Genomic DNA, 27,659 nt, shown 5'->3' on the forward strand with positions numbered 1-27,659 from the left:
GGGACGCCTGGGTGGCTCGGTTGGTTAAGCCACTGCCTTCAGCTCAGGTCATGATCCCAGCATCCTGGGATCGAGTCCCACATCAGGCTCCTTGCTCGGTGGGGAGCCTGCTTCTCCCTCTGCTTACTACTCTGTCTGCTGTGCACTCTCTCTCTCACTCTGACAAATAAATAAATAAAATCTAAAAAAAAAAAAAAAAACATATGAAAAACTTTAACATTTAATAGTAAAAAGAAAACCCAAGTTTTAAAAATAAGCAAAGCATCAGAATAATCTCTCTCCAAAAGCTGTATAAATGGGCAATAAGCACATGGACAGATACTCAGTACATCAGGAAAACACAAATCAAAACCACAATGAGCTACTACTTCGACCCCACTAGGATGGCTACAATCGAAAAGTCAGATAATAACAGGGGTGTGGAGAAACCAGACCCGCGGAGCACCGGGGGAACTCAGCGGTGAAGCGGCTGCCGCCACTTCAGGTCATGATCCCAGAGTCCTGGGACTGGGCCCCACGTTGCGCTCCCTGCTCAGTGGGGCATCTGCTTCTCCTGCCCCTCTCCAGGTCTGGCTTGTGCCCTCTCTCTAACAAAATCTCTTAAAAAGATAAATAGTTAATTCAAAAAATTTTAAAAAGGAAGAACTCAGATCTTCATACATGACTGCTGGGAATGTCAAGTGGTGCAAGTACCCAGGAACACAGTCCAGCAGGTTCCTGAAATGATCACACACACAGTTGCCGTATGACCCAGTGTCTCGGTCTCCAGGCTGCTCTAACACAATCCTACAGACGGGGCGGCTTAGAAAAAACAGAAATTTATTCCAAGTTTTAGAGTCTGGAAGTGCTAGATCAAGGTAGCAATGGGCTTAAGTGTGTGGTGAGGGCCTTCTTCCTGGCTCACGGACGGCGAGCTGACCCCTGGGTCCTGACATGGCAGAAGAAGCCGGCGAGCTCTGGAGGGTCCTCTTCGTAAAGGCACTTAAGGCCACGCAGGAGCGGTGTCATAACCTACCACGTCCAAAGGACCATCACACTGGGGATTAGGGTTCCACATACGAATCTGGGGAGGGGGTGGACATGAACGGTCTTCTAGCACACCCAGCGACTGTACCCCTAGATACACACCACCCAACAGAAAACAAGTCCACACAAAATCTTCTACACACGTTTACAACATCCCAGTATTCACAAGAGCCAAGAGCGGAAGGAGCCCAAACGTCCAGGGTAGATTGGTATGATAAGAACTTATTTGGCAATCAGAAGTAATGAAGTACTGATAAATGCACAACATGAACGAATCTTTAAAAGTTACATTAAGTGAAAGAGGCCAGTAAAATGGCCACGAAATATACTAAAATCTCTATGATACAAATTACATCAGCGCTGCTCAGGGCTGCTTGGGGAGAGAGACAGCAGAGCGCACAGCTTCAGGAATGGATTTCCTTTTGAGGTCGCAAAAATTCTGTCGTCGAGTTGAGAGGTCACCTATCTGTGAATACGCTGAACCATCAGTCTACACAGTAAGTGGGCAAACTGAATGTTACAGGAGCAATATTTCAGTAAAGCGGTTTAAAAGGAAAAGGGAGAGAATGCCATGAGGATGAGCTCCAGCTCGGAGGTCCTTCTCCTTCTCGCCACATCCACCACCAGCAGCCGCGCCCTGCGAGCCCAAGGCTGCAGTCCCTGCCCACAGCCCACAGGCAGGTGCCTAAGAGCAGTCCTGAAACAGGAAACAACCCATAACTGTGTCCCACGCGCATTTCCCATCTTACCCACATACTGCTGTCTGAGCAAGAACGCCGAGGACCATGACTGTCGCACACACTCCCATCAAGGCCATCAGACATGCGGTGCCTACAAAGCTTCGGCACAATCAACATGAAACATTTGCTCTGAACAGAAGATTTAATACAGAACTACCTTCCAAATGCTGCGAGAATGTCAGGGCAGTGGGCGGACCCTGTGCTCTCTGGACCACACACAGCCCACGACTCAGGGGGAACTAGAGGCCTCCTTCATCAATGCCTCCATAGCTCACGCAGAACCACTGCACTGCAGGAACCAGAGGTCGCTTTCCTTCTCTGCCCCAGTCCAGAGACCAGGATGTCACTGACAAGCCTGAAGACTCCAGAGATGCAGTGCATTAGCCAACAGTGTGGAGATGGGAAGAACCACTTGTTCCGCACCCACCCCATGACTGACCGGCTACACCAGCAGAATGGTCCTCAAGCCCTGTCTCCTCCCTCCCCAACAAACTCTGGCCCAAATTCAACCCCTTCCCAAGGAGCACAGGTACACGGAGTCTGGCAAAGACAAGGGGGTCCTCAGTTTTCTCCTCCCAGCTGGTGGACAGGAGGCCCCCCCACTGCCTGCACCCATGCAAGGTGACACTCATCGCCTCGTCCCACTGTCACCATCCACGGCGGGCACCAGCCGGCAGGAGAGTCCCCAAGGGCGGAGACCTACCCTAATATTAAGTTTCTAATTTTGTAACATGAAGGAGCTGAACATTGATGGAATTTACCCAGAAAAAATAATCTAGAAAAGGAAGAGTTTTACAACTGAGAATTTATTATGTTCCAGCTAATAACTCTGAATAAAGTCTAAGTCTGCATTCATCCTGGGAGTGCAGGTTAGGCTTCTGGGCCCCACTGAGCAGCTCTGCAGCTTGGTGGGAACCATCCAGCGCCTCTGCAGCGCGCACTTCGTGAATCAGAGCGCACTCTGACTCAGGAGAGCTGCCGGATGCAATCTCACCGCTCCCGCCCCCTCGCACCCCCTCCCTCCAAGGATCTTTTCTGACCTACACTTTCTACAATTTTTAAATGCTCAATTAGCAATCCCTGGGACAGCTAAAATCAAAACAAAACAAAGAAACAAAAAAAATCCCTGTATCTGTAATACTATGAAATAACTCTGACTATAACTAGCAGTGTTAAAGTAGTGTGTGTACTAGTGAGCTTAAAGTCCTCTCTAAACAAATGACATTCTAGCCAGCATGGCCCACTGACATCAGACGGAACACATGACAGTCCTCTAACTTCGTTTACTCAGGATTATTCTGTAAATTCTAATCAGTACAATGCATGATATAGAAATGAATTAAAACTACTCAAAAGGAAATTACAATTATTAATACTGAGACTAAATAATGAAAAAATGGAAAAGCACCAAATGAACTGTTAGACCTAAGGAAGTGGCTAAATAGAAAAAATAGCTTTATTACAGTTAAAGACGACAGGAAAGAAGCCACTCACGAGAATAAAACCATTAAAAATATCCAGAAAAAAAAGTTTACATGTTGCCTTAACCAATTATATTAAAAGGAAGAGCTGAATAAATGACGATTATAAATGGCACATGACATTAGAAAACGTCACTTCTTCCTGAACAACCGTGCGGGGCTGGCAGGGTGACTCCTCAGTGGGGGTGGAATGGAGGGCAGAACCGACGGTGGCTCCGGGGCGCACAGGCCTCAGGAGACCCAGATCCAGGCTGCTGCTCCCCAGGGCTCCTGAGACCCAGAGAGCTGCTGTCAACTCTGGCACTGCCGTTGGCCCTCAGGAGCGTGGAACACAAGACCAGAGATCAAATCCAAGAGAGTGAGAGGAAAATCCATAGACTGAAAGAAAATATTCGCAAAAGACAAACTGATAAAGGACTGTTGTCCAAAACATACAAAGAAGTCTTAAAAGTCAACAATGAGAAAATGAAAAACCAATTTAAAAATGGGCAAAAAACTTGAACAAACACTCACCAAAGACAGAGTAAAACCACAAAGGCGGATCCCTGTCCTCAAACCAAAGCGAGCCTGTTCCCACTTCCCGGCGCAAAGACACGATGGCGGCAGCGGCACGGGCGTCCGCACACGGCCAGGCTGGTGCGCTCCTCAGGGCAGAGGGGCCCGGCACGTTTCTTCCAACGAGAATGTCCTGCACTGACTCAAGATATGCTGATGGTGACCCGTGCATGAGAAGATGGTCCCTATCCCATGTCACCGGGGCACTGCGAGTTACGAGACACCGTCACACAACCGTCAGAGCAGCCACGCTGCAGACCAGCTCCCCGCACGGGTACTGGCGAGGACGGGCAGCGACTGTCCCCGCGCTGCTGGTGGGCACGCACCGGCCACCCGAGGCCAGCATGGCGGCTTCTTTCAAAACGAAGCATGCGCTCACCATGCGACCCACCAGCTGCACTCCTGAATTTCCACCCAAACAAGTCAAAAACTTAGCGCCCCTCGAAAACCTGCACACAGCTTCATTCATAATTTCCATTACTTGGAAGCAACCAAGACATCCTTCAGTTACTGCACTGCTACGGTGGTCCATTCACAACAAAATCTTCCTCAGCACCAAAAAGAAAGGAGCCTTCAAGCCATGAAAAGACAAGGGAGGAAACAGAAATGCAGATCACTGAGTGAAAGAAGTTGGTCTGAAAAATCTACGCTTGATTCCAACTCCGTGGCAACCCGGGCAAGGCCGAACTCTGGCGGTGCTAAGACCAGAGGTCAGCAGAGGTTTGGGGGTGAGAGAGGGCAGGCAGAGGGGAGACTACATTACACAACACTACAATGACGGCGTGTCATCACACATTTGTGCAACCCCACAGAGCGTGCACCACCAAGAGTGACACGTCCACAGGGTTCATCAGATCACTGGTGGCAAATGCACCATCTGGTGGGGGTGCTGATGCTGGGGGGGGCGTGCAGTCCACGGGACATCTCTGCATCATCCCCTCAATTCTGCTGTGAACCTAAAACTGCCTCCCCACAAAATAAAGTCTATTAAAAACAAAAAGAAAATTAAAAACTGGTTCAATAACACACAAGTAAAAAAAGTGAACAGGAAAGGGAAGACATATTTTTAAGTCTAATTAAAGGTAACTTGTGGGTACCCGTTTGTTTTTTTTTTTTAAGATTTTATTTATTTACTTGACAGAGAGGGCAAGAGAGCACAAGCAGGCAGAGAAGCAGTGGGAGAGGGAGAAGCAGACTCCCCACTGAGCAGGGAGCCCAATGCAGGGCTCGATCCCAGGACCCTGGGATCATGACTGGAGCCGAAGGCAGTTGCTTAACCCACTGAGCCACCCACCTGTTATTAAATGCATTATAAAACTTAGCCAAACTGCAGGAATGGGACAAGAATACACAGAAGAACTCAAGAGAACAGAATGGAAAATCTAACACACCCCAGCACACAGTGATCTAAGTACACAGTAGGTGGCATGAAAAAGAAGGTAAAAGAACTATTTTTTTTAATGGATTTAAAATAACTGATAATGTATTTTGAGAAAAAAAGTTAGATCCTTATTTACACAGCAGACAGCAAAATAAATTCCACAGAGATGAAAGAGTTATTCCTTTTAAATGACGCCATAAAGGAACTAGAAGAATCTGATCTCAGGGAAGGAAATGCCTTTCTAGGCATAAAAGCAAGAGGGAACAAACAAAGAGAAATACACAGATTTTTATCATTTTTTTAGAAGTTCTTAAAAAAATCATTTACCTATCTTGATAAAATGTCTAATTTGAAATTCATACATATTTGTAACAAATCAAATATTGGGTGTGGTAGAGTGAAAAATTATTTGGTCTTTGTCCTTGTTTCCTGGCATGAAGCTTCTAAAACCCTTGGAATTTACAGCCTTTTGTATGCAAATCATGTGGCTGAGGAGGGGGCTAGAGAGCTGTGGCCGGCCTGGTCACCAGAAAAGCCAACCTGGACAGCACTTTCAGGCTGCTGCCATCCCCTCCCTGGCCCATGAAAGGAAAGCCCTGGAAATGGGCCAGAGGGGTCATCTAGCCAGCCTTGGGAATGGAGCCTCCCTCAAACCTCTGAAATGATTGGTTTGGGGACCCACCAGGCCGGGAATCACATTCAGGTGTTAGGAGGGGCGTGTCCAGAGAGGGCAAGGAAGCTCTGAACCCCTCCCCATACAATGCCCCTGCATCTCTTCCCGGCGCTGTTCCTAAGTTTTATCCTTTATAATGAGTAATGGTGAATAAAGACGTTCACTTGGAAATACAACGTACGTATAGTAAGACACGGCACCCATGTGCTCCATGCAGCATTGCTTCCAGTGGCCAAGACGCAGAGGCAACCAGAGTGTCCACTGACCAATGAATGCGTGACGAGGTGACACGTGTGTACTCAGCATGGGCATGCACGCACACAGACACACACACACACAATGGAATATCACTCAGCAATAAAAAAGGAATGAAATCTTGCCATTTCCAACAAGATGGATGGACGTATAGCATATTATGCTAAACGAAGTAAGTCAGATACAGAAAGACAAATACCATATGATCTTACTTCTTTATGGAATCTAAAAGCAAACAAAAAAAAAAAGGAAAAAGGAACAAATAGAACAGACTCATAAATGCATAGAACAGTCTGTCAGCTACCAGGCGCAGATGGGAGGGATGAAAGGTACCAGCTTCCAATTATAAAATAATAAAGACCAGGGAATGTGACATACGGCACAGGGAATGTAGTCAAAAACACTGGAACACCTTTGTATGGTGACCCACAAAGTACAGCAATGCTGAATCAATGTTGTACACCTGAAGAAACTAATATACTACTTTATGTCAACAACACTTCAATAACATAAAAATAAAAATAAAGCAGAGGTCTGCAAATAATGGCCCAAAGACCAGCACTGCTGCTTCTGTAAATAAAGTTTTATTGGCACACCCACACACATGCATTTACCTGTTGTCTAGGGCTGCTTGTCTGCTCTGCGGCAAAGCTAGGTAGTAGTGACAGAGCCCATCTGGCCCCCAGAAGAGCTTCATCTACTTACTATCTGGTCCTTTACAGTAACCTAACGTGCAGGACACAGAATAACTACTGGCTTCCAGTCACAGAGTTAGTGACACGGCTGAGGCCCAGGCCTGCCGACTCTTGGACAGAGACTCTGTCAACACACTTTTCCTGGGGTTCCAGTGCACTTACCAATCGCATCACCAGCTCGGCCTGGAAAGCCAGGCCCTGCGGATTTCCTGGAGCACATCTGAGCGGCGCTGCCCTTCCCGCACCAGATCGCTGGCTGGATCCTCACCTGGATCCTATGCTCTGGAAGGGCCGCCCTCCGGCTTCCCTGCTGCACCCAGAGGGGCCTGCTCTGTCCCGATCCCTTCCAGCCGCCCCTCGGGCCTCCACCTCACCTCCCAAGGCACAGACTCTGAGCAGCTCTGAGAGCTCTTCTTCCAGCATCTCGACTACCTTCCATTCCAAACTCGGGCTCCTCATTCACTCCTATCACACACCCTAGAATCCTACCTGCTTGACTGCATTTGCCTCTAATCCCTGCTCCTCAAACAAGCAATCCTTGTACAACATCACAGAGCCCTCCTGCAAAATCTTTATTACCTACCTAAAAGGTGAAGTCTGAGCTCCTGAATGGGGCTTCCGAGTCTCCTCGAAATAAGCCTTCCTGCGCCGGTGTAGCCGCACTGCTTGCCCTGTGTCCACACCCAGCCTCGAGAGCCGGCCGCGACAGTGCCCTCCTCCAACAATCAGGAGAGGGAAGTATTTGGAGACAAGGGCAGGAGCCACACGATGGCTCTCCTCTCCCAGGTCCCAGGCCTCCAGGCCTTCTCGCCTGCTGCTCACCAGGCGACCCTCCGCACCGCATCAGACCGGTGTCGGGCGCTGAGCTTCACCCACGGCACAGCAGAAAGTGCAGCCGCCCCATACGGGGCCCTGAGCCAGAACACGCTGCGGCGGTGCTCCCTAAGGCACCGATCACTGAAACCCTAAAATCTTTCTTTACATAAAGCGTCAGCATTTAGAAAATGAAGAAGTTTATGATGACCTGATGAAGGCAACAGTGCAGCCAAAATATAAATGCAGAGCGCCTGGCCGGCCAGGTCGGTAGAGCGCAACTCAGCCTTGGCGCTCGAGCTCAAGCCCCAGGCCAGGCGCAGGGCCCGCTCACGCGCGCACACACACGGGACCCAGCGACACCTGCGCTTGAAGTCCTCTCGGCGACTGTGCGAGTTCACACGAGACCCTGACCTCCCTAACGTCCGCGAGTGTAAACTGGAGTGACCGTCAGCAAGGCCCTGAGTCTCAATTACACGACGGAGTCACGGCTCTCGGGGAAGGGCAGGGTCGCATCTCTGTCCCTGCCAGAGGGCTGTCTCTGCGAGGAGACCCCTCACCTGGTGCACTGCAACGTGCCCGAATGCCGCCAGCCTTCCCACAGGGCACCTCGCAGCCTCCTGCCCCAAGGAAGCCGGACAGCGCTTCAGCAGGACGCGGGGACCGTGCAGGACAGCACGTCCCCCAGCACAGACGGCCGGTGGGACCGCGAGGGGACAGTGGCCAGGGAAGGCGCTGCGGCGCCCGCTTGGCCTCGGCCAGGAGAGGGAAACGACGACACCCCGTGCAGCTCTGCCCAGACGTCACGCTCGGGCCGCTAACAAACCTCAGCGAGGAGGCGACTCTGCAAACCCAGCACCAACAGCTCACCAGGGAGAGGTCACCGTGAGGCCCTGCAGTGACACGCCTGCGGCGCTCCCCGCAGGGTCCAGCCCGCGGCACGAGCTGGCATATAACCCCCGGAACTGAGACGGCCACTTACTGTGAAACCCATGTCTACCGGGCGCCCGGGGGTCGGGGGCTCGCGCGCCAGCCTCAGGCTCCAGCCGTGATCCCGGGGTCCTGGGACCGAGTCCCGCATCGGGCTCCCTGCTCCGCGGGTGTCTGCTTCTCCCTCTCCCTCTGCCCCTGCCGCTCCCCTGCTTCTGCTCTCCCTCTGACAAATCAATAAATAAAATCCTAAAAACAAGAAATCTCTGTCGACTGAAGCGCTCCACTCACCGGGCGCCGCGGCGGGCACTCCCGAGAGGCGTTGGGCTGTCCCTCACACAGGAGCGCGGTGGGCACCAGCCTCGGTGCTTCCGCAGGGCGAGCTCCACAGACGCCGCGCCATCTGCCAGGCTCGGAAGCTCGGCCTCCGCGTCCTCGGCCAGGAGCACCTGCCGCTGTCCTGGGAGGTGGAAAGCCCACCCGGCGGCCCAGGACACGCTCCCTGTGTGCCAGCCCTGCGTCCACCGGTGAGCTGGGTCCCTCCTCTCCTCAGGCTCTGTGATGAGCAGAAGCGACCAGAGTCCATCTTCCCTCAGAGCAGCTCCCGCTAGACTTTCAGGGCAGAAGCTCTGGTTTATCTGACCCCCACGTCTCCCCAAGAAGAGCTCGCTCAGCGTGTGCTGATTTCGCAGATGCCTGCCATAAACAGACAGGAAAACAACAAAATCCTGGGGTGCCTGGGTGGCTCAGTGGGTTAAGTCTCTGCCTCCCACTCAGGTCATGATCCCAGGGTCCTGGGATCAGCCCGGGCATCGGGCTCTCTGCTCAGCGGGGAGCCTGCTTCCCCCCTCTCTCTCTGCCTGCCTCTGCCTACTTGTGATCTGTCAAATAAATAAAATCTTTAAAAAAATAAATAAAAGGAAACAACAAAATCCATCCAGTTCTCGAGGCTGTCCCCGGTGCAGATCTTGGCTCATTCTTAAACAACTGGCAAAAGTGCTCCTGAGCGTCCGTCTTTGGCTTCTAATGCTAAAGCTGGGGTCGGTTAGCCTGTCTTACACCTTAACCCCCATCCGTGACACAAGGCAAAGAAGGCTATGTTTCCCCCAGGTGTTTACCCGTCTCATTCCCTGGAGGGGTCCCGGGAGAGAGGACGTGTGACCTCAGGCAGAAGAGTCACTCCCAGTCTGACTCTCACTGAACCCACACTGCCCAATGCACACGTGACGTGGATGGCTGAGTTTTCGAGAATGTTCTAAGTCATGCCACCTTAAGTAAAAAACCAGTGAAAGTAAACCCAAAACTAGGACTTTAAAGTCCTAGGAGTGATGACTGTAACCTAGGATTTACGGGGGAACACTTCACACAGCAGTACACCAGGGCCTGGGAGAGACAGACACCAAGCCTGGATCGTTTCTGTCCGCATGTCACTCGCTATGCCCAGGGATGCAGCCGTGCCACTCTACATGGGCCTGGCAAAGGACTGGAACGCCCCACAGGCCAAGCAAGCACAAGAACCCGCAAATCCTGCAGACAAGCTCGTCTGGATCTGGGGGAATTCTGGAGCTGTGCTATCCATTCGTCATTCTAGCCAAACACGGGCTGGCACGGTGAGGAACCGCATTTCTAATGATACGTCAATTTAAAAACAGATACTCAGGGCCACCTGGAGGGCTGTGTCAGTGAAGCATCTGCCTTCAGCTCAGGTCACAATCCCCAGTCCTGGGATCCAGTCCCTCGTGGGGCTCCCTGGGGAGTCTGTTTCTCCCTCTCCTCCCCACTCATGCTCACTCTCACTCTCAAATAAATAAGAAAATAAACAAAATCTCTAAAATCTCTAAAATCAATAAACATGAGACTTACCAAAACTTATCTCTCTTTGTTAAATGACTGCAACCATTGATTCGCTTTATAAACCTTACTATTAAATTTTCATGTAAAATAGTGCATATTCGTGACAACAAAGGCCAGCAGTCTGAAGACAGCTCAGAAACAGTTTTCTACTGTTACAGCTGTGGTAGTAACAGTTCGGGGTTACTGCCGGTTCAGGTTACCCACATCCACGTTCCAATTCTGAACACCTCACATCTCAAACTTACTACAACTGGGCACTAAGCTATTTTTTTCTTTTTAAACAAGATACGGATTACAGCTATGTGAGCTGATTTCCAAGGACACAGAACACCAGACAGGAACACTGACGAAACACGGTCCTGGAGCAGGACAGCAGGCTCTCTGCCCTCCCAAGCGACCCCACAGCACGAGCGACCCCGCAGAGGCTGACTGTGGCGCATCCAAGACTGGAGACAAAGCACAACACACAGCCTCCTCCTACGGAACCGAGGCCTGGACAGACCCACTAGTCCCTCCCGCCGTGAATCCCTACTTCTTTAAATGTTAAAATAAAATCTTGTAGGCAGAAGTTTTACAGTAGACGTGTCGTGAATTTGAAAATGTAATTCTACGGAAAACTGGCTTTGGGATAGAGAAGGGTCCTCCTGAAGGGACTAACTGCTTGTGGGGTATGACTAGCCCACCCCAAGTCCACACGCCTTGGATTTCCACAGCCAAGGGCTTCCACACAGTAAACCACACATACCCTGAACACAGTAACACAAAAAACACAGCCACACCTCACTCGCAGGACACACAGAACAAAACCCAAACGGCGGTGGGTTTGGCTGTGACTTATGAGATCCAACACAAAACACACATTCCATGAAAAACCAACTGACAACCTGGGCTGCATTAAAATCAAAACTTCTACAAACACAACAGAATTACAAAATTAAAACTTCTGCTCTGTGAAAGCCACTGGCAAGAAGGCAGCCCACAGACTAGGAGAAAGTGGTTGAGAAAGACATCTGTGATAAAGGATTGTTACCAAAACACACACGAACTCTTCAAAATCAGTAAGAAGAGAACAAGCAACCTGGCTGTTCGAGGGCCCGAAGCTCTGGGCACCTCAGCGAAGAGTGGAGGAAGGAGAAGGTGGTCCAGGTTGCCGGCAAGGCAAGCAGCAACCACCAGTCACCACCTGGTGCCCAGGAAAGGCTACCCGCAGAGCACAGGCCGCACCGTGTAGCCACGGTGCAGAGCTGCGGGTTCTCCCAGAACTGAACCGCCTCCCACCCTCCCCGACGCAGTCCACTCTTGAGCGTTTCGCTGAGTTAAAACTTGAAGTCCACGCAAACACCTGCACAGAGCAAGCAGCTTCGTTCCTAACTGCCAAAACCTGGAAGCCACCAGGATGCCTTCCGCAGGTTGATGGACACATGGTGCAACCGCACAATGAAATGCTACTTAGATCTAAAGAGAAAAGAGCTCTCGAGCCTGGAAGGGACAGAGGAACCACAAACACAGACTGCTACACAAGACAGGCCAGTCTGAGAAGGCTCCGTCCCGTATCTAACTCTAGGACCTCCTGAAAAAGAAAGACACAACCCGGGGCACAAGGGAGGGATGAGGAAGTAGAACAGGAGGTCTGTAGGGTCTCAGGGTTAGGGAAACTGTTCTGGTTCTCTAACAGTGCAGACATTTCACGTTACATTCTTCAAAATGTATCAGACACACACCCCCACCCCCGGGGTAAGCGCCTGCGTGTACCACGTGGACCCCCAGATAACAGAGGTTCACCAATGACAACAAATGGGAGGCTGACTGGGCAAGGGCCAGGCAGATGCGGGGACAGGGAGTATGGGGAAACGCTTTGTCTTTTCCACTCAATTTTGCTGGGTACCTAAAGAAGAAAGTCTATTAAAATATGAAAAAAAACATGCTGTGAGCTAAGCTGACAATTCTGTAAGAAAGAGGATCCATTAGAAGTGTTAACAGTGCAATGGAACATTCTCCAGAATAGATCACATTCTTGGTCCTAAATCAAGCCTCAACCGGTATCAAAAGATTGGGATCATTCCCTGCATATTTTCAGACCACAATGCTCTAAAGCTAGAACTCAATAACAAGAGGAAATTTGGAAAGAACCCAAATACATGGAGACTAAACAGCATCCTTCTAAAGAATGAATGGGTCAACCAGGAAATTAAAGAAGAATTGAAAAAATTCATGGAAACAAATGATAATGAAAACACAACGGTTCAGAATCTGTGGGACACAACAAAGGCAGTCCTAAGAGGAAAATATATAGTGGTACAAGCCTTTCTCAAGAAACAAGAAAGGTCTCAGGTACACAACCTAACCCTACACCTAAAGGAGCTGGAGAAAGAACAAGAAAGAAACCCTAAACCCAGCAGGAGAAGAGAAATCATAAAGATCAGAGCAGAAATCAATGAAATAGAAACCAAAAAAACAATAGAACAAATCAACGAAACTAGGAGCTGGTTCTTTGAAAGAATTAATAAGATTGATAAACCCCTGGCCAGACTTATCAAAAAGAAAAGAGAAAGGACCCAAATAAATAAAATCATGAATGAAGGAGGAGAGATCACAACGAACACCAAAGAAATACAGACAATTATAAGAAATACTATGAGCAACTCTACGCCAACAAATTTGACAATCTGGAAGAAATGGATGCATTCCTAGAGACATATAAACTACCACAACTGAACCAGGAAGAAATAGAAAGCCTGAACAGACCCATAACCAGTAAGGAGATTGAAACAGTCATCAAAAATCTCCAAACAAACAAAAGCCCAGGGCCAGACGGCTTCCCGGGGGAATTCTACCAAACATTTAAAGAAGAACTAATTCTTATTCTCCTGAAACTGTTCCAAAAAATAGAAATAGAAGGAAAACTTCCAAACTCATTTTATGAGGCCAGCATCACCTTGATCCCAAAACCAGACAAGGATCCCAACAAAAAAGAGAACTACAGACCAATACCCTTGATGAACACAGATGCAAAAATTCTCGCCAAAATACTAGCTAATAGGATTCAACAGTACATTAAAAGGATTATTCAGGGGCGCCTGGGTGGCTCAGTGGGTTAGGCCGCTGCCTTCGGCTCGGGTCATGATCTCAGGGTCCTGGGATCGAGTCCCACATCGGGCTCTCTGCTCAGCAAGAAGCCTGCTTCCCTCTCTCTCTCTCTCTCTGCCTTCCTCTCCGTCTACTTGTGATCTCTCTCTGCCAAATAAATAAATAAAATCTTAAAAAAAAAAGGATTATTCACCACGACCAAGTGGGATTTATTCCAGGGCTGCAAGGTTGGTTCAACATCCGCAAATCAATCAATGTGATACAACACATTAATAAAAGAAAGAACAAGAATCATATGATACTCTCCATAGATGCTGAAAAAGCATTCGACAAAGTACAGCATCCCTTCCTGATCAAAACTCTTCAAAGTGTAGGGATAGACGGCACATACCTCAATATTATCAAAGCCATCTGTGAAAAACCCACCGCAAATATCCTTCTCAAAGGAGAAAACTGAAAGCTTTTCCGCTAAGGTCAGGAACATGGCAGGGATGTCCGTTATCACCACTGCTCTTCAACATAGTACTAGAAGTCCTAGCCTCAGCAATCAGACAACAAAAGGAAATTAAAGGCATCCAAATCGGCAAAGAAGAAGTCAAGCTATCACTCTTTGCAGATGATATGATACTCTATGTGGAAAACCCAAAAGACTCCACTCCAAAACTGCTAGAACTTGTACAGGAATTCAGTAAAGTGTCAGGATATAAATCAATGCACAGAAATCAGTTGCATTTCTCTACACAACAATAAGACAGAAGAAAGAGAAATTAAGGAGTCCATCCCATTTACAATTGCACCCAAAACTATAAGATACCTAGGAATAAACCTAACCAAAGAGACTAAGAATCTATACTCAGAAAACTATAAAGTACTCATGAAAGAAATTGAGGAAGACACAAAGAAATGGAAAAATGTTCCATGCTCCTGGATTGGAAAAATAAATATTGTGAAAATGTCTATGCTACCTAAAGCAATCTACACATTTAATGCAATTCCTATCAAAGTACCATCCATTTTTTTTTTCAAAGAATGGAACAAATAATCCTAAAATTTATATGGAACCAGAAAAGACCTCGAATAGCCAAAGGAATATTGAAAAAGAAAGCCAAAGTTGGTGGCATCACAATTCCGGACTTCAAGCTCTATTACAAAGCTGTCATCATCAAGACAGCATGGTACTGGCACAAAAAACAGACACATAGATCAATGGAACAGAATAGAGAGCCCAGAAATGGACCCTCAACTCTATGGTCAACTCATCTTCGACAAAGTAGGAAAGAATGTCCAATGGAAAAAAGACAGCCTCTTCAATAAATGGTGTTGGGAAAATTGGACAGCCACATGCAGAAAAATGAAATTGGATCATTTCCTTACACCACACACGAAAATAGACTCAAAATGGATGAAGGATTCAATGTGAGAAAGGAATCCATCAAAATCCTTGAGGAGAACACAGGCAGCAACCTCTTCGACCTCAGCCGCAGCAACATCTCCTAGGAACATCACCAAAGGCAAGGGACAGCAAGGGCAAAATGAACTATTGGGATTTTATCAAGATCAAAAGCTTTTGCACAGCAAAGGAAACAGTGAACAAAACCAAAAGACAACTGACAGAATGGGAGAAGATATTTGCAAATGACATATCAGATAAAGGGCTAGTGTCCAAATCTATAAAGAACTTAGCAAACTCAACACCCAAAGAACAAAGAACCCAATCAAGAAATGGGCAGAGGACATGAACAGACATTTCTGCAAAGAAGACATCCAGATGGCCAACAGACACATGAAAAAGTGCTCCATATCACTCGGCATCAGGGAAATACAAATCAAAACCACCATGAGATATCACCTCACACCAGTCAGAATGGCTAAAATTAACAAGTCAGGAAATGACAGATGTTGGCGAGGATGCGGAGAAAGGGGAACCCTCCTACACTGTTGGTTGGGAATGCAAGCTGGTGCAACCACTCTGGAAAACAGCATGGAGGTTCCTCAAAATGTTGAAAATAGAACTACCCTATGACCCTGCAATTGCACTGCTGGGTATTTACCCTAAAGATACAAACGTAGTGATCCGAAGGGGCACGTGCACCCGAATGTTTATAGCAGCAATGTCTACAATAGCCAAACTATGGAAAGAACCTAGATGTCCATCTACAGACGAACGGATAAAGAAGATGTGGTATATATACACAATGGAATACTATGCAGCCATCAAAAGAAATGAAATCTTGCCATTTGCGACAACGTGGATGGAACTAGAGGGTATCATGCTTAGCGAAATAAGTCAATCGGAGAAAGACAACTATCATATGATCTCCCTGATATGAGGGAGAGGAGATGCAACATGGGGGGTTGAGGGGGTAGGAGAAGAGTAAATGAAACAAGATGGGATTGGGAGGGAGACAAACCATAAGTGACTCTTAATCTCACAAAACAAACTGAGGGTTGATGGGGGGGAGGGGGTTGGGAGAGGGGGGTGGGGTTATGGATATTGGGGAGGGTATGTGCTATGGTGAGTGCTGTGAAGTGTGTAAACCTGGCAATTCGCAGACCTGTACCCCTGGGGATAAAAATATATGTTTATAAAGAAAAAAAAAAAAAGAAAAAGAAAAAAGAAAGGATGAATACCCAAGTTTTGTAGCAACATGGACGGGACTGGAAGAGATTATGCTGAGTGAAATAAGTCAAGCAGAGAGAGTCAATTATCATATGGTTTCACTTATTTGTGGAGCATAACAAATAGCATGGAGGACAAGGGGAGATGGAGAGGAGAAGGGAGTTGAGGGAAATTGGAAGGGGAGGTGAACCATGGGAGACTATGGACTCTGAAAAACGAGCTGAGAATTTTGAAGGGGTGGGGGGTGGGAGGTTGGGGGCACCAGGTGGTGGGTATTGGAGAGGGCACGGATTGCATGGAGCACTGCGTGTGGTGCAAAAATAATGAATACTGTTATGCTGAAAAAATAAAAAATTAAAAAAAAAAAAAAAGAAGTGTTAACAGTGCAGACAGGACCAATTCAAATACTAAATAATTCCATCGCCACATACGAACAACAACATATAAATGCTCCACATTATGTTTAAGAGAGTTGCTGTTCAGAGCAATCATAAAATTTTCGGACTAAAGGGGCGCCTAAGTGGGTTAAGCCACTGCCTTCGGCTCAGGTCATGATCTCAGGGTCCTGGGATCGAGCCCCACATCGGGCTCTCTGCTCAGCAGGGAGCCTGCTTCCTCCTCTCTCTCTGCCTGCCTCTCTGCCTACTTGTGATCTCTCTCTGTCAAATAAATAAATAAAATCTTAAAAAAAAATTTTTTTTTCGGACTAAAGAAGCTGGAAGCTGGATGGGCACTAACACTACCGAACAGCGCACTGGAAGGCCAGCTCAGATAGGAACCGTATTTAAACGGTTCATCAGATGCACTTTAGTCCTACAAGAAATAGCTGTGGGGATGAACTGCTTCAGTCTGGAAACTAAGTTACGTTCCTCCCACCGGGGAGGAGACGATCTCCTCAACTACCCACAGCTCCTCAGAAGGAAACACATCATTAACTTCGGTAAGAGGCTCAACAGCAGCAGGAGTTTCCAAACATTTAACAAAAGCAAAAACAAAAACAAAAACAAAAGAAAAGAGAAAAAGAAATTTTATGACCACGTCCTTTTAAATAAAAAGAAAAGCTGAATTTCTGACCTCAATTTCATCGAGCGAGAAAAAGACCGCTGCGTTGGAAAGGGGGGGGGCACACATGTAACGCATCCAGGCCCCACCTGGGATCCTTTTTAATTAAAAAATTCTGAGCATTCCAAGCATATCTCCCAGCCGGCAAGGCCCGCGTCCCTCTGTTTTCCGCACGAAGGACACCTGCCTCCTTCCCCCACACAAAGGTTCAAGGAAACCCTAACCCGCAGCAGTGTCCGAGCGCGTCCTCGCGTCCGCGCGCAGCACCCCCTGCCCGCAGCCGCCCAGGACCCGCGCGGCGCGGACTCGCCAAGGTCCCAGGGAGCCGCCCCCACGGCCGCCGGCGGGGTGCCCGGCGAGGACGTGGGGTTCAACGCCCGCGAACCTGGGGGGCCCACGCGGACCACAGCGGCGCGGCCCCGTGGCCGGGCCTCACCTGCGCAGCCCCACCTGCGCGCCCCCAGCCGCGCGCCCCGACTGCGCACTGCCCCGGGCCCGGCGCGCACACCCCTCCGCGCTCCTCCGCCCGTACCTCCCCCTACCTGGGCGGCGGCGGCGGCCGGCGGCGGCCCCCCTGGCAAGCCGTCCTCCTCCTCGGGGGGCTCGTCCAGGAGCACCCGGCTCCGGTTCAGCTTCCACATGCTCCGGGGAGGCTCCGCGGTCCGTGCGTCTCCGCGCCCCTGCTCCGCCGGCCCGCAGCGCGCCGACGCTCGGGCTGCGGCTCCTGCGGGACCGGGACGCGGCCAGTGGGGCAGGGCGGGGCGGAGCGGCGGCGGCGGGGCCCAGCCCACCCCGCCCGGACCGGACCCACCCCGGGCGGCCCGAGCCCCCGCCCCCGCCCGCACCGGGCCTGCCCACCATACCCGCCCACCGCGCCCGGCACAGGCCCCCTCCCCAAGCGGGTCCCAGACCCCAAGACCAAGCAGGCCCACCCGCACACCAGGCCGCCCTCCCACCGCACCCCCGCCTCGGCTCCTCCTTGTGGCCCCCCAAACCAAGGTCGCTCCCCCCACCCCGCCGGGCCCGGCCCAGGCCCCCAGGACCACGCTGCCTCTCCTCCCAGCGATGGTCCCGCCCCCCTCACCGCCCCCTCCGCGAGACCCCGCCCCTCACGGCCTTTGGTGGGGGCCCCGTCCCGCCACCCTCACCCGGGGCTCCCCTTCTGGTGGCTACCGCTCACCCCCCCCAACCCTGGGTCGACTCCCCTACCCCGAGCTGACACCTTCACCTCGGGGCCCCGCACCGCTCACCACCTTCTTTCATCCCGGCACCTCCCCCGCTCTCCCCCACTCCGGGACCCCTTCACCCCAGACCACTCGTCACCCTCGGCCTCCCCGCTCCCGAGCTGACCGTCCCCTAAGTCAAGCGGTCCCCCTCACCCCGAGACTCCCCACCCTTTACCGCCCCCTCATCTCGCCCCCTCTACCCGGCAGCCCTCACCCAGGACCCCTCCCCCAGCCCGGTCTGACCCCGTCACCCCGAGGTGACCCCCTTACCCCGGGACCCCCATTCCGGGCCGCCCCTTCAGCCCGAGCCCGACCCCTCCTCCTGGGCCCCGCCTCACCCCGGGACCACCACCCTTCCAATCCCCGCCGACCCCTCACCCCGGCCTTGGGGCGCGGCCAGGTCCGCTGGGCGGTGGCGCGGGGGGCGGGGCCCGGGCGGCCCCGCTGCGGTCACCATGGCGACGGCCGCCGGACGCGGGGCAGGCTCAGTGCGCATGCCCACTGCCCTCCGCCCGCCGGGCTTCCGCCCCCAAAAGGAAAGGCGGCATGCGCTGGGCTGTGACCCCGGGGGAGGACTCGGCCTCCGGCGGCGGCCGTCCGGTACGGGTCTGGGTCGTAGGTGTCTCGGGGCGCGGCGGCGTCCAGGCTTCGGCTTTCCCGCAGACGAACCCGGGGCTCGGGGACCGGCCTGCCCTGTCCCTCTCCTCCCCGCACTCCGGCTGCAGCAGGTGTGCGCGGCCGCAGTGTGCGGGGCCGCGGGCGTGCGGGGCCATGGGCGTGCGCGGCGGCGGCGCTGGGGCTGTGGCCTCGGCCCACAGAGGTGGACGGCTGTGTCCAGACGCAGGCCGGGGCAGGGCGGGGGCGGCTTTAGGACCATGGAGTACCGGGTCCAGGAGAGGGCCGCTGGGTGGCCAGACCTGGGCCGGCTGAGTCACAGGGCCCCACGGACCCCGCACGGGTCCCGCAGCCCGGCTCGGGGCCGCCGCCCACTCGCGTCAGCGGCCGCCCAGCACACTCCAGAAGCCCCACTGGGCAGTGGTGCGGTTCAGGGCCACAGTGGGGTCGGGATCCTCAGCCTTTCCCGACCCCTGACAGACAGGACTTGTGGGTGTAGATCACAGGCTCTCCCAAGAAGGGACTTTTACGGGCCGCCTTTTCCGGGCCAAGATCTGGCGCCATCGCTGTCGGCGGGCGTGGGGCAGGGCCCTACTGGACCCCAAGCTGGACAGTCAGAGGACCCACCCCGAAGCACAGGATCTCTCGCCCGTCTTGCCTTAGCACATTCCAGAGTACAACATGACTCGCATTTCCTGTCTGAACAGTAAGATACAGAAGACCCTGCGCTGGGGTGTCAGGGAAGTGCACACACCCAGCAGTGGGTGCTCAGTGAAATCAGACAAACACCGTAGGATCTCACTCACGTGCGGAGTTCAAGGGAAAACAAAGGAAAAAAGACAACCCAGAAAACTTAACTCTACAGAACCCATGGTCTCCAGAGGGGAGGTGGGGGGATGGGTGAAGAAGGTGACTGGGATGAAGGGACACTTGTCCTGGTGAGCACGGAGTAGTGAGCAGAACCGCTGAGTCACTATACTGCACTGTGCTAACTATACTGGAACTAAAATCAAAAACTTAGTAGAAAAAGACACTCACCTATCAAAGTGTGCCTAGCAAACATCTATTAACACAAATCTAGGGCTGGGAACAGCGTAGGGACGCCCTCATAGGCTCCTGGCAGTGGTGTAAATGGTACAAACTTTTAGAAGGCAAATTTGATCTGTTTGTTAATAGCTGTCAAAGTCTAGCATGCATACCCTCCTACCCAGCAAATACATTTGCATAAACTTTTTACTCTATACATTTCAATATTGCCTACATTTTTGCACCAAATACACATTCATGTATTACTTGAGTAACTTAAAAATATATTTTGTAAAAGAAATCCAGAGTTGTTGGCTTCTGTAAACACTTTCTTAAGCTTTATAACTTCACTACACTAAAAATAAGAATCATCACCAAGGGTATCTGTGGGGTTTTTCCAGAAGTGATTAGCGGCACAGCATTTACAATGAAAAGCGGGTCTGATTCTGTCTTGAGGAAGGGTCTGCAGGAGTGCTAAGGACAGACCCACTGGAGACAGCCTATGGGCCCTTACAGGGTTAGTGGTGAAGGTCTGGGAGGGACCGACCAGCGGAACAGGAGAAAGCCAGATGTGAAACAGCAGCCAGCTACCTGGGAAGCAAGACCATGTGGCCACAAACCCACAAATCCTCACCTCACATTCTCAATAGATCCCAAGGATCAGCAGATACACAGTCACACACATACCTACCCACCCCCTCCCAAACATCTCCGGACTCACCAAGCACAAACATTATAGAATCACGTGAAACCATAGAACACTTACTAAAGAATCACCGGTGGGAATTAAAGTTAAGAACTCCTTCATCCTGGGATTTGTAAGAATGTTAAAAATGTGTTTTTACACACACCTTTTTAAACCAGTTCACAAGCTCGGCCTTCAGGCTGGAAAGTCTTAAGAAATAGCAGTGCATAGCCCATGTGGTGGTGGGTACGGCTCTCTGTCCTCCCGGTCCCATAGGGGACTGTCGAAATAAACACAGTCCAAGCACAAACACTGATAAAAGTCCAACATCATAAAGCAGAGGTTACAAGACAAAGCCAGGATCCAAACCCAGCCCTTTCAAGGACGCTACAAACAAAACGTGGAAAGCCAAATAAGAACACTTCAACAAATAACACAGATCCTCTCATTCATGTGAGAGGGGCTGGGGCGTGTGCTCAGACAGCCGGCTTCCTTTCAGTTTGCTCAGTGCACGTTCCTGTGCTTTCAAAATCTTCATTGTAAGTTCAGCTGTGACCCCCTGCAAATCCAGGAAGGGGGCCAGACTTCCTAAATCAAAAGGCTGAATCTCAGAATATTTTAAACAGCATTCATGTTATTTCTGGGAGAGCACGGCGGGGAAGGGGGTCTAGGATGGTGGGAGATGGAAGGCCAGGAACCCAGAGCAAGCAGGCGGTCATCCTCCGTGTGGAGTTTCAGGCCTTCCACCTGGGAAGCACTCCCCACGTGCTCGAGCAAGCTGACCTTGGGTCCTTTAGTCACTCATTTATGATTTTTGTAAAACTTAGTGGTGCTATTAAACTTCACAAGTAGTGCACTTCACACATTCCGGGGTCACAAAAAGACAACGTTACACACAAGAGTTCATTTCTGTATCCAGAAAGACGTGATTGAAAACCCTTCTGTGTCTTGAGTCCTCCTTCGGAAGAAGCTGCTTTAGCCCAAATTTCCCTGATTTGCTGATACAGCCCCTGAAAATTCACCAGCGGAGAAACTCCTCTTACTTATTATAGGTCAAGTCTGCCATCCTGGTCTGAAGGCTCAATTTAGGGCGGCTTGATTCTGGCAAATTAATTTTAAATGAGAGTGTGCTCTAGGGTACCACACAGAACTTACCCCTTTTCTTTCTTTCTCTTTCTTTTTTCCCTTCTTTCTTCTTCTTTCTTTCTTTCTAAGATTTTATTTATTCATTTGATGAGACAGCAAGAGAGGAAACACAAGCAAGGGGAGAGGGAGAGGAAGAGGGAGAAGCAGGCTTCCTGCTGAGCAGAGAGCCCGATGCAGGGCTCGATCCCAGGACCCTGGGATGATGACCTGAGCTGAAGGCAGACGCTTAACCCACTGAGCCACCCAGGTGCCCGCCACATAGAACTTTCTAGAACCAAAACTATTGGAAACTGAAGGAATGGCATCAGAGGGAGTGAGCTCCTCGGCCAGCTGCCCTGAGGATGGCCAGTCTTCTAGACTTGGAAATCATGTTTTCCAGTGAGGTGGGCCATGTTTCCTGTCTCGGACCCTGTCCTTAAATGCCTGGGAGTCCCAAAGGCAGGTGGTGTGTGTGCCCACTGAGCTCCCAGATCGTTCACCATGGCTGCGGAGTAAAGTAACATTCTGTACCTGTCACTCCTTGCCTGGAGCTTCTCAAATACCTTCCCACCCCCCTGTATGTCCACTCCTCACCTGGTGCTGAGAACAAAATGTGTGCCCAATATCCTCAGCTGGTCAAGTAATTCTCTCTGCTTCACAGTGCTGATGGGCACGAAGCTGGGAACTGTGGTCTTCTGTGAGCTTCCAGCATTCCAGAAACTCACTAGTATCTTCTACACATGACCTCATGTAACGGAAGGAACACAGAATTTGATGGTTTTTTTGGTCCATATATTTATTTTATTATATTGAGTGTTCCTCTTAAAATTTTTTATTAACATGTAATGTATTATTTGCTTCCAGGATACAGGTCTGGGACCTGTCACCATAGCACATATCCTCCCCAATGCCCATCAACCCAACCACCCCATCTTCCCACCCCACTCACTATAGCAAACCCCAGTTTGTTTCCTGAGATTAAGAGTCTCTCATGGTTTGTCTCCCTCTCTGCTTTCATCTTGTTTCATTTTCTCCTCTCTTCCCCTGTGATCCTCTTTTTTCTCAGATTCCTCATATCCAAGAGATCATATAATTGTCTTTCTCTGATTGACTCATTTCACTCAGCATAATACTCTCTAGTTCCATCCACGTTGTTGCAAATGGCAAGATTTCATTTCTTTTGATGGCTGCATAGTATTCCGTTGTATATACATACTACATCTTTTTTATCCATTCATCTGTTGATGGGCATCTAGGTTCTTTCCACAGTTTGGCTATTGTGGACATTGGGGCTATAAACATTCAGGTGCACATGCCCCTTTAGATCTCTACATTTGTGCCTTTAGGGTAAATACCCAGTAGTGCCATTGCTAGGTCGTAGGGTAGCTCTATTTTCAACTCTTTGAGGAATTTCCATACTGTTTTCCAGAGTGGTTGCACCAGCTTGCATTCCCACCAACAGTGTAGGAGGGCTCCCCTTTCTCTGCATCTTCTCCAACATCTGTTGTTTCCTGACTTGTTAATTTTAGCCATTCTGACTGGTGTGAGGTGATATCTCATGGTGGTTTTGATTTGTATTTCCCTGATGCCGAGTGATATGGAGCACTTTTTCATGTGTCTGTTGGCCATCTGGATGTCTTCTTTGCAGAAATGTCTGTTCATGTCCTCTGCCCATTTCTTGATTGGGTTCTTTGTTCTTTGGGTGTTGAGTTTGATAAGTTCTTTATAGATTTTGGACACTAGCCCTTTATCTGATATGTCATTTGCAAATATCTTCTCCCATTCTGTCAGTTGTCTTTTGGTTCTGTTGACTGTTTCCTTTGCTGTGCAAAATCTTTTGATCTTGTTGAAGTCCCAGTAGTTCATTTTTGCCCTTGCTTCCCTTGCCTTTGGCAATATTTCTAGGAAGAAGTTGCTGTGGCTGAGGTCAAAGAGTTTGCTGCCTGTGTTCTCCTCAAGGATTTTGACGGATTCCTGTCTCACATTGAGGTCTTTCATCCATTTTGAGTCTATTTTTGTGTGCGGTGTAAGGAAATGGTCCAGTTTCATTCTTCTGCATGTGGCTGTCCAATTTTCCCAACACCATTTGTTGAAAAGACTGTCTTTTTTCCATTGGACATTCCTTCCTGCTTCTCAAAATTATTTGAGCACAGAGTTGAGGGTCCATATCTGGTTTCTCTATTCTGTTTCATTGGTCTGTGTGTCTGTTTTTTGTGCTAGTACCATACTAGCACATGTCTTGATGATGACAGCTTTGTAATAGAGCTTGAAGTCAGGCAGCGTGATGCCCCAGCTTTGCTGTTTTTTTCCTTCAACATTCCTCTGGCTATTCGGAACTTTTCTAGTTCCATACAAATTTTAGGATTATTGGAACCCAGAATTTGAAGGATATTGACCTGGATTACAACTTAGGCGTCTACTTAGAAAAAAACAAACCTGAAAGTTTGCATCAAACCCGCGTGCTGGTCCACATTTGGGGAGTGTGCTGGGGACAGAGCAAGCTGTATGTAGTTACGGAAGTTATTACAATACATATGTGTGCCTGATATATTATGTGATCTACTATGAATTATGTATGCCAGATGTTCAAAAATATTTGCTGTTTTGAATTTTTAAGAAATGTATCCTATAAAATATAAATAATTTGCACATAGGCAACTTACATCAAACTTGAAAGATTGATTTATTGTAGTTTATTTCATTTTTTCTTTTTCATGTAAAAAGCCCTAAAATGGCCTCATCAACTATACTCACATATATACGTAATGATGACAAATAAATAAAAACTCACATTCCTGCAATTAAACATAATATACACTATAAATATTACAGTCACATATGTATGTGAACTTGGTTTTCTGTTTGGTACTGTTCTATATTTTTCAGATAAAACTCCCTGGCAAATATGTCACTTTGCTCGTTTACTTCCTTGGCCTGTGACCAGGGCCCCTGAGCCTCCCGACCTCTTGCTCCTGATGGGGCAGGAACAGGAACGCCTCAACAGGTTATGAGCTGAGGAGATGGGATGGGACTGGGAGGTTTGCCGGCAACGTAGAGACAGGACCTGCATTTACTGTGAGGCTTTCGGAGTTACTTACCCTCTCTGAGCCTTGGACTTGGGTCTGTAACCTGAGCGTGACCCCTCTACCTCTCGCAGTAAAGCTCCCAGGACCACTGCTTCTGGGTCGGAGGCAGACGGGTAAACGCACCTGCTTTTACCGACCCGCGTCCGACTCGCTCGTGAACCAACCAAGCCCACGAGGAGCCAGAAGTCTATCCTTGACCAACGGCAGCGCGGCTCCTCCAGGCTCTCAGCCTTCACCGCCTGACCTTTGGTGAGGCACTGTGGGGCCTGCCTCACCTAGTCTCAGAGGGACCCCCGCCCCGCCCCATATCTGGGCAAGCGCCCCCCCCCCCCCTCCCCAGATGACTCCCACCGCCCCGCCCACCTTCAGCAAGAAGTCTGTGCGGTCCTTCGAGCAAGACCCCAGCCCCTGAGGCCTCCCCTCCGTGATTCCCTGCGTGCCCCCACCTGCTCCGGGGTTGCACACCCCACTCCCCTCTGGCGTGCGCGCCTGGACCCCACGCGGTGGTCACGCGGATGGAGCACATCGAAGTAAGCGGGGCCGGAGGGGAGCACGCACGTCCCCCACCCCCCACGGCAAGCGGCTCCTGCACCAAGTCTCCCTCCTCTTCTGGGGTGGCTCCTGGCAGGCAGCCCCCTCAGAAAGGCTGCCGGGAGAGCGGTGAGGGGCGGCTGGGGGACTGCGGATCTTGCTCCACCCGCCCCCCACCCAACCTGCCAGGACCAGGGAAGTGACACCTGCTCAGGAACCTGCACTCAGTCCTTAACAGAGCAGAAAACAGTAAGGTGGCTGGAGGGAAGGAGTCTCGGGGAGCTGGAGGGGAGGAAGGGCTCCGCGCCGCAAGCCTCCTGGGTTGCAGAGCTGGGGCCCACACGGGCAGGGGAACAGGAGGGAAGGCTGTGCGTTCCTGAACCCGGAAGACAGCGTGCTCGTGGTGGGCTTCACCCAGGAGGGGTGGGGGCCTTCCAGGGAGAGGCATGATTTAGGGGACACAGGGCCCTGGGAAGAGCACTGGGGAGGCGCGGCCGTTGGTGACAAAGTCTTGGGTGGAACTCTCCCTCTCTGTCTTTCCCCCTGTCTCTGTCTCTCCCCCACCCCGTCTCTCCCTCTCTGTCTCTCCCCATCTCTGGCTCTCCGCCGCCCCCCGTCTCTCCCTCTCTGGCTCTCCCCCATCCCTCAGCTTTGCATTCACGTTCTCTGGGTGCATTCGGTCCCGAAGGTTGTAAGGACGCCAAGGTCCGTGGGAGAGGGAAAGACACGGAGCCACAGGGACGCTCCAGGGCCGACCCAGCCGCCACGCTGATGCCGATGGGCCGGGAGTTCCAGGCGAGGCGCTGGGCGATCCGCACGGCTTGGGGAAGGGGCAGTCGGTGGGAAATCTCTGCGGTGGGACCCCCGCGAGAGAAGGAAGAGCAAAAGTCCCTGCGGTCACGACCGTCTATAGAACGTGGCTGGAGGAAGGCCTGTGCCACAGGTGAATCCAAGCTTTACACACACGTGTGCCCAGGAGGAGAGGAAGCTGAAAGCAGCGTCCGGCTGTTTGGACACAGAATCCACCACCGACACGGAGGAAGGTCTGTGTGGGGCCCAGAGGGTCCCGCTGGAACAGAAACCCATGGTTTGTGCGGTCACCGGCCTATCTCTGCCTCCTTCCTGTTCTGGAAAAGCACCTTTCCTCTCAGGGAACAGGCTCCTGGGGCCAATCCCTCTTCCTAATTCTCTGCTCTGGTCTGTGAACGAGTCTCTGGAGTCGAGCTCTTTCTCAGACTCGAAACAGGCTTGAAGGAAGTAATGCTCCTGTGGGAGCCGGGATGAGGACGATCTGTGGGCAGGATCCCGTCCCCTCGGGCTCGGTACAGCTGGCCGGGGAGGACCCTTGCCCCCAGTCTCTGTCCCCACGCAGGGCTCCATCTGCACACAAACGACTTCTGTCTGTCTGTTCTCTGCGCTTCTCCATCTGGGGGATCCAGGCGTCAGAGACTTGGAGGAGAACGGCATTGGCTTGAGCGGCAAACGTGGGCTCTCATCCTCCCAGACAGAACAGAAACATTCTCGTTTCCGGAGAAAGGAAAACACTCGGGAATGACAGGAATGACGGGGTACCAGAGGGCCCGGGAAGCTGGGCTGTCTGGTGCAGAAGGTCAGCGTGGGGGTCCACCAGCTAGAGGTCCACTGGCAGGAGATCTCTCGCGGGGTCCCGCCGCAGAGATCTCCCACCGACTGCCCCTTCCCCAAGCCGTGCGGATCTCCCAGCGCCTCATCTGGAACTCCCGGCCCATCGGCATCAGCATGGCGGCTGGGTCGGCCCTGGAGCGTCCCTGTGGCTCCGTGTCTTTCCCTCTCCCACGGACCTTGGCCTCCTTACAACCTTTGGGACCGAATGCACCTAGAGAACGTGAATGCAGAGCTGAGGGATGGAGGAGAGCCAGAGAGGGAGAGATGGGGGGCGGCGGAGAGCCAGACGTGAGGTCTCCCTCGACTGGCTCCTTGCTGATTGCGGGGGTGTCAGACAGTGCGAATGCCATTAACTATTTCTCGGAGGTGTTGCTCTAATTACTTTCTAGTTTCGCCAGACATTTCCAATGACAGACCTCAGCCTGGGTCCATGATGAAAGCTGTGGGCATCTGCACGGTTCCCGCCTTCCCCAGAGCTGCTGCTCTCAGCTCCCTTCATGTCCATGAGCAAACACATTAGTGATCAGCTGAACACACTCAGCTTAGGCA

General features: G+C 50.9%; 1 protein-coding gene across 1 annotated transcript in view; it reads right to left on the reverse strand.

Annotated features, from left to right (window-relative positions):
* Positions 1-18,855, reverse strand: part of TDRP (testis development related protein) — a 42,525-nt gene extending 23,670 nt beyond the window's left edge. Inside the window, exons 1-2 of the mRNA XM_047719687.1 lie at positions 18,777-18,855; positions 17,718-17,896 (exon numbers count right to left, since the gene is read on the reverse strand). Of these exons, the coding sequence (XP_047575643.1) occupies positions 17,718-17,896; positions 18,777-18,855 (258 nt within the window). The remainder of the gene's footprint in view (positions 1-17,717; positions 17,897-18,776) is intronic.
* Between the last annotated feature and the right edge of the window lie 8,804 nt (positions 18,856-27,659).

Source organism: Lutra lutra, chromosome 2 (genome assembly GCF_902655055.1).
Source record: "Lutra lutra chromosome 2, mLutLut1.2, whole genome shotgun sequence".
Lineage (NCBI taxonomy): Eukaryota > Metazoa > Chordata > Mammalia > Carnivora > Mustelidae > Lutra > Lutra lutra.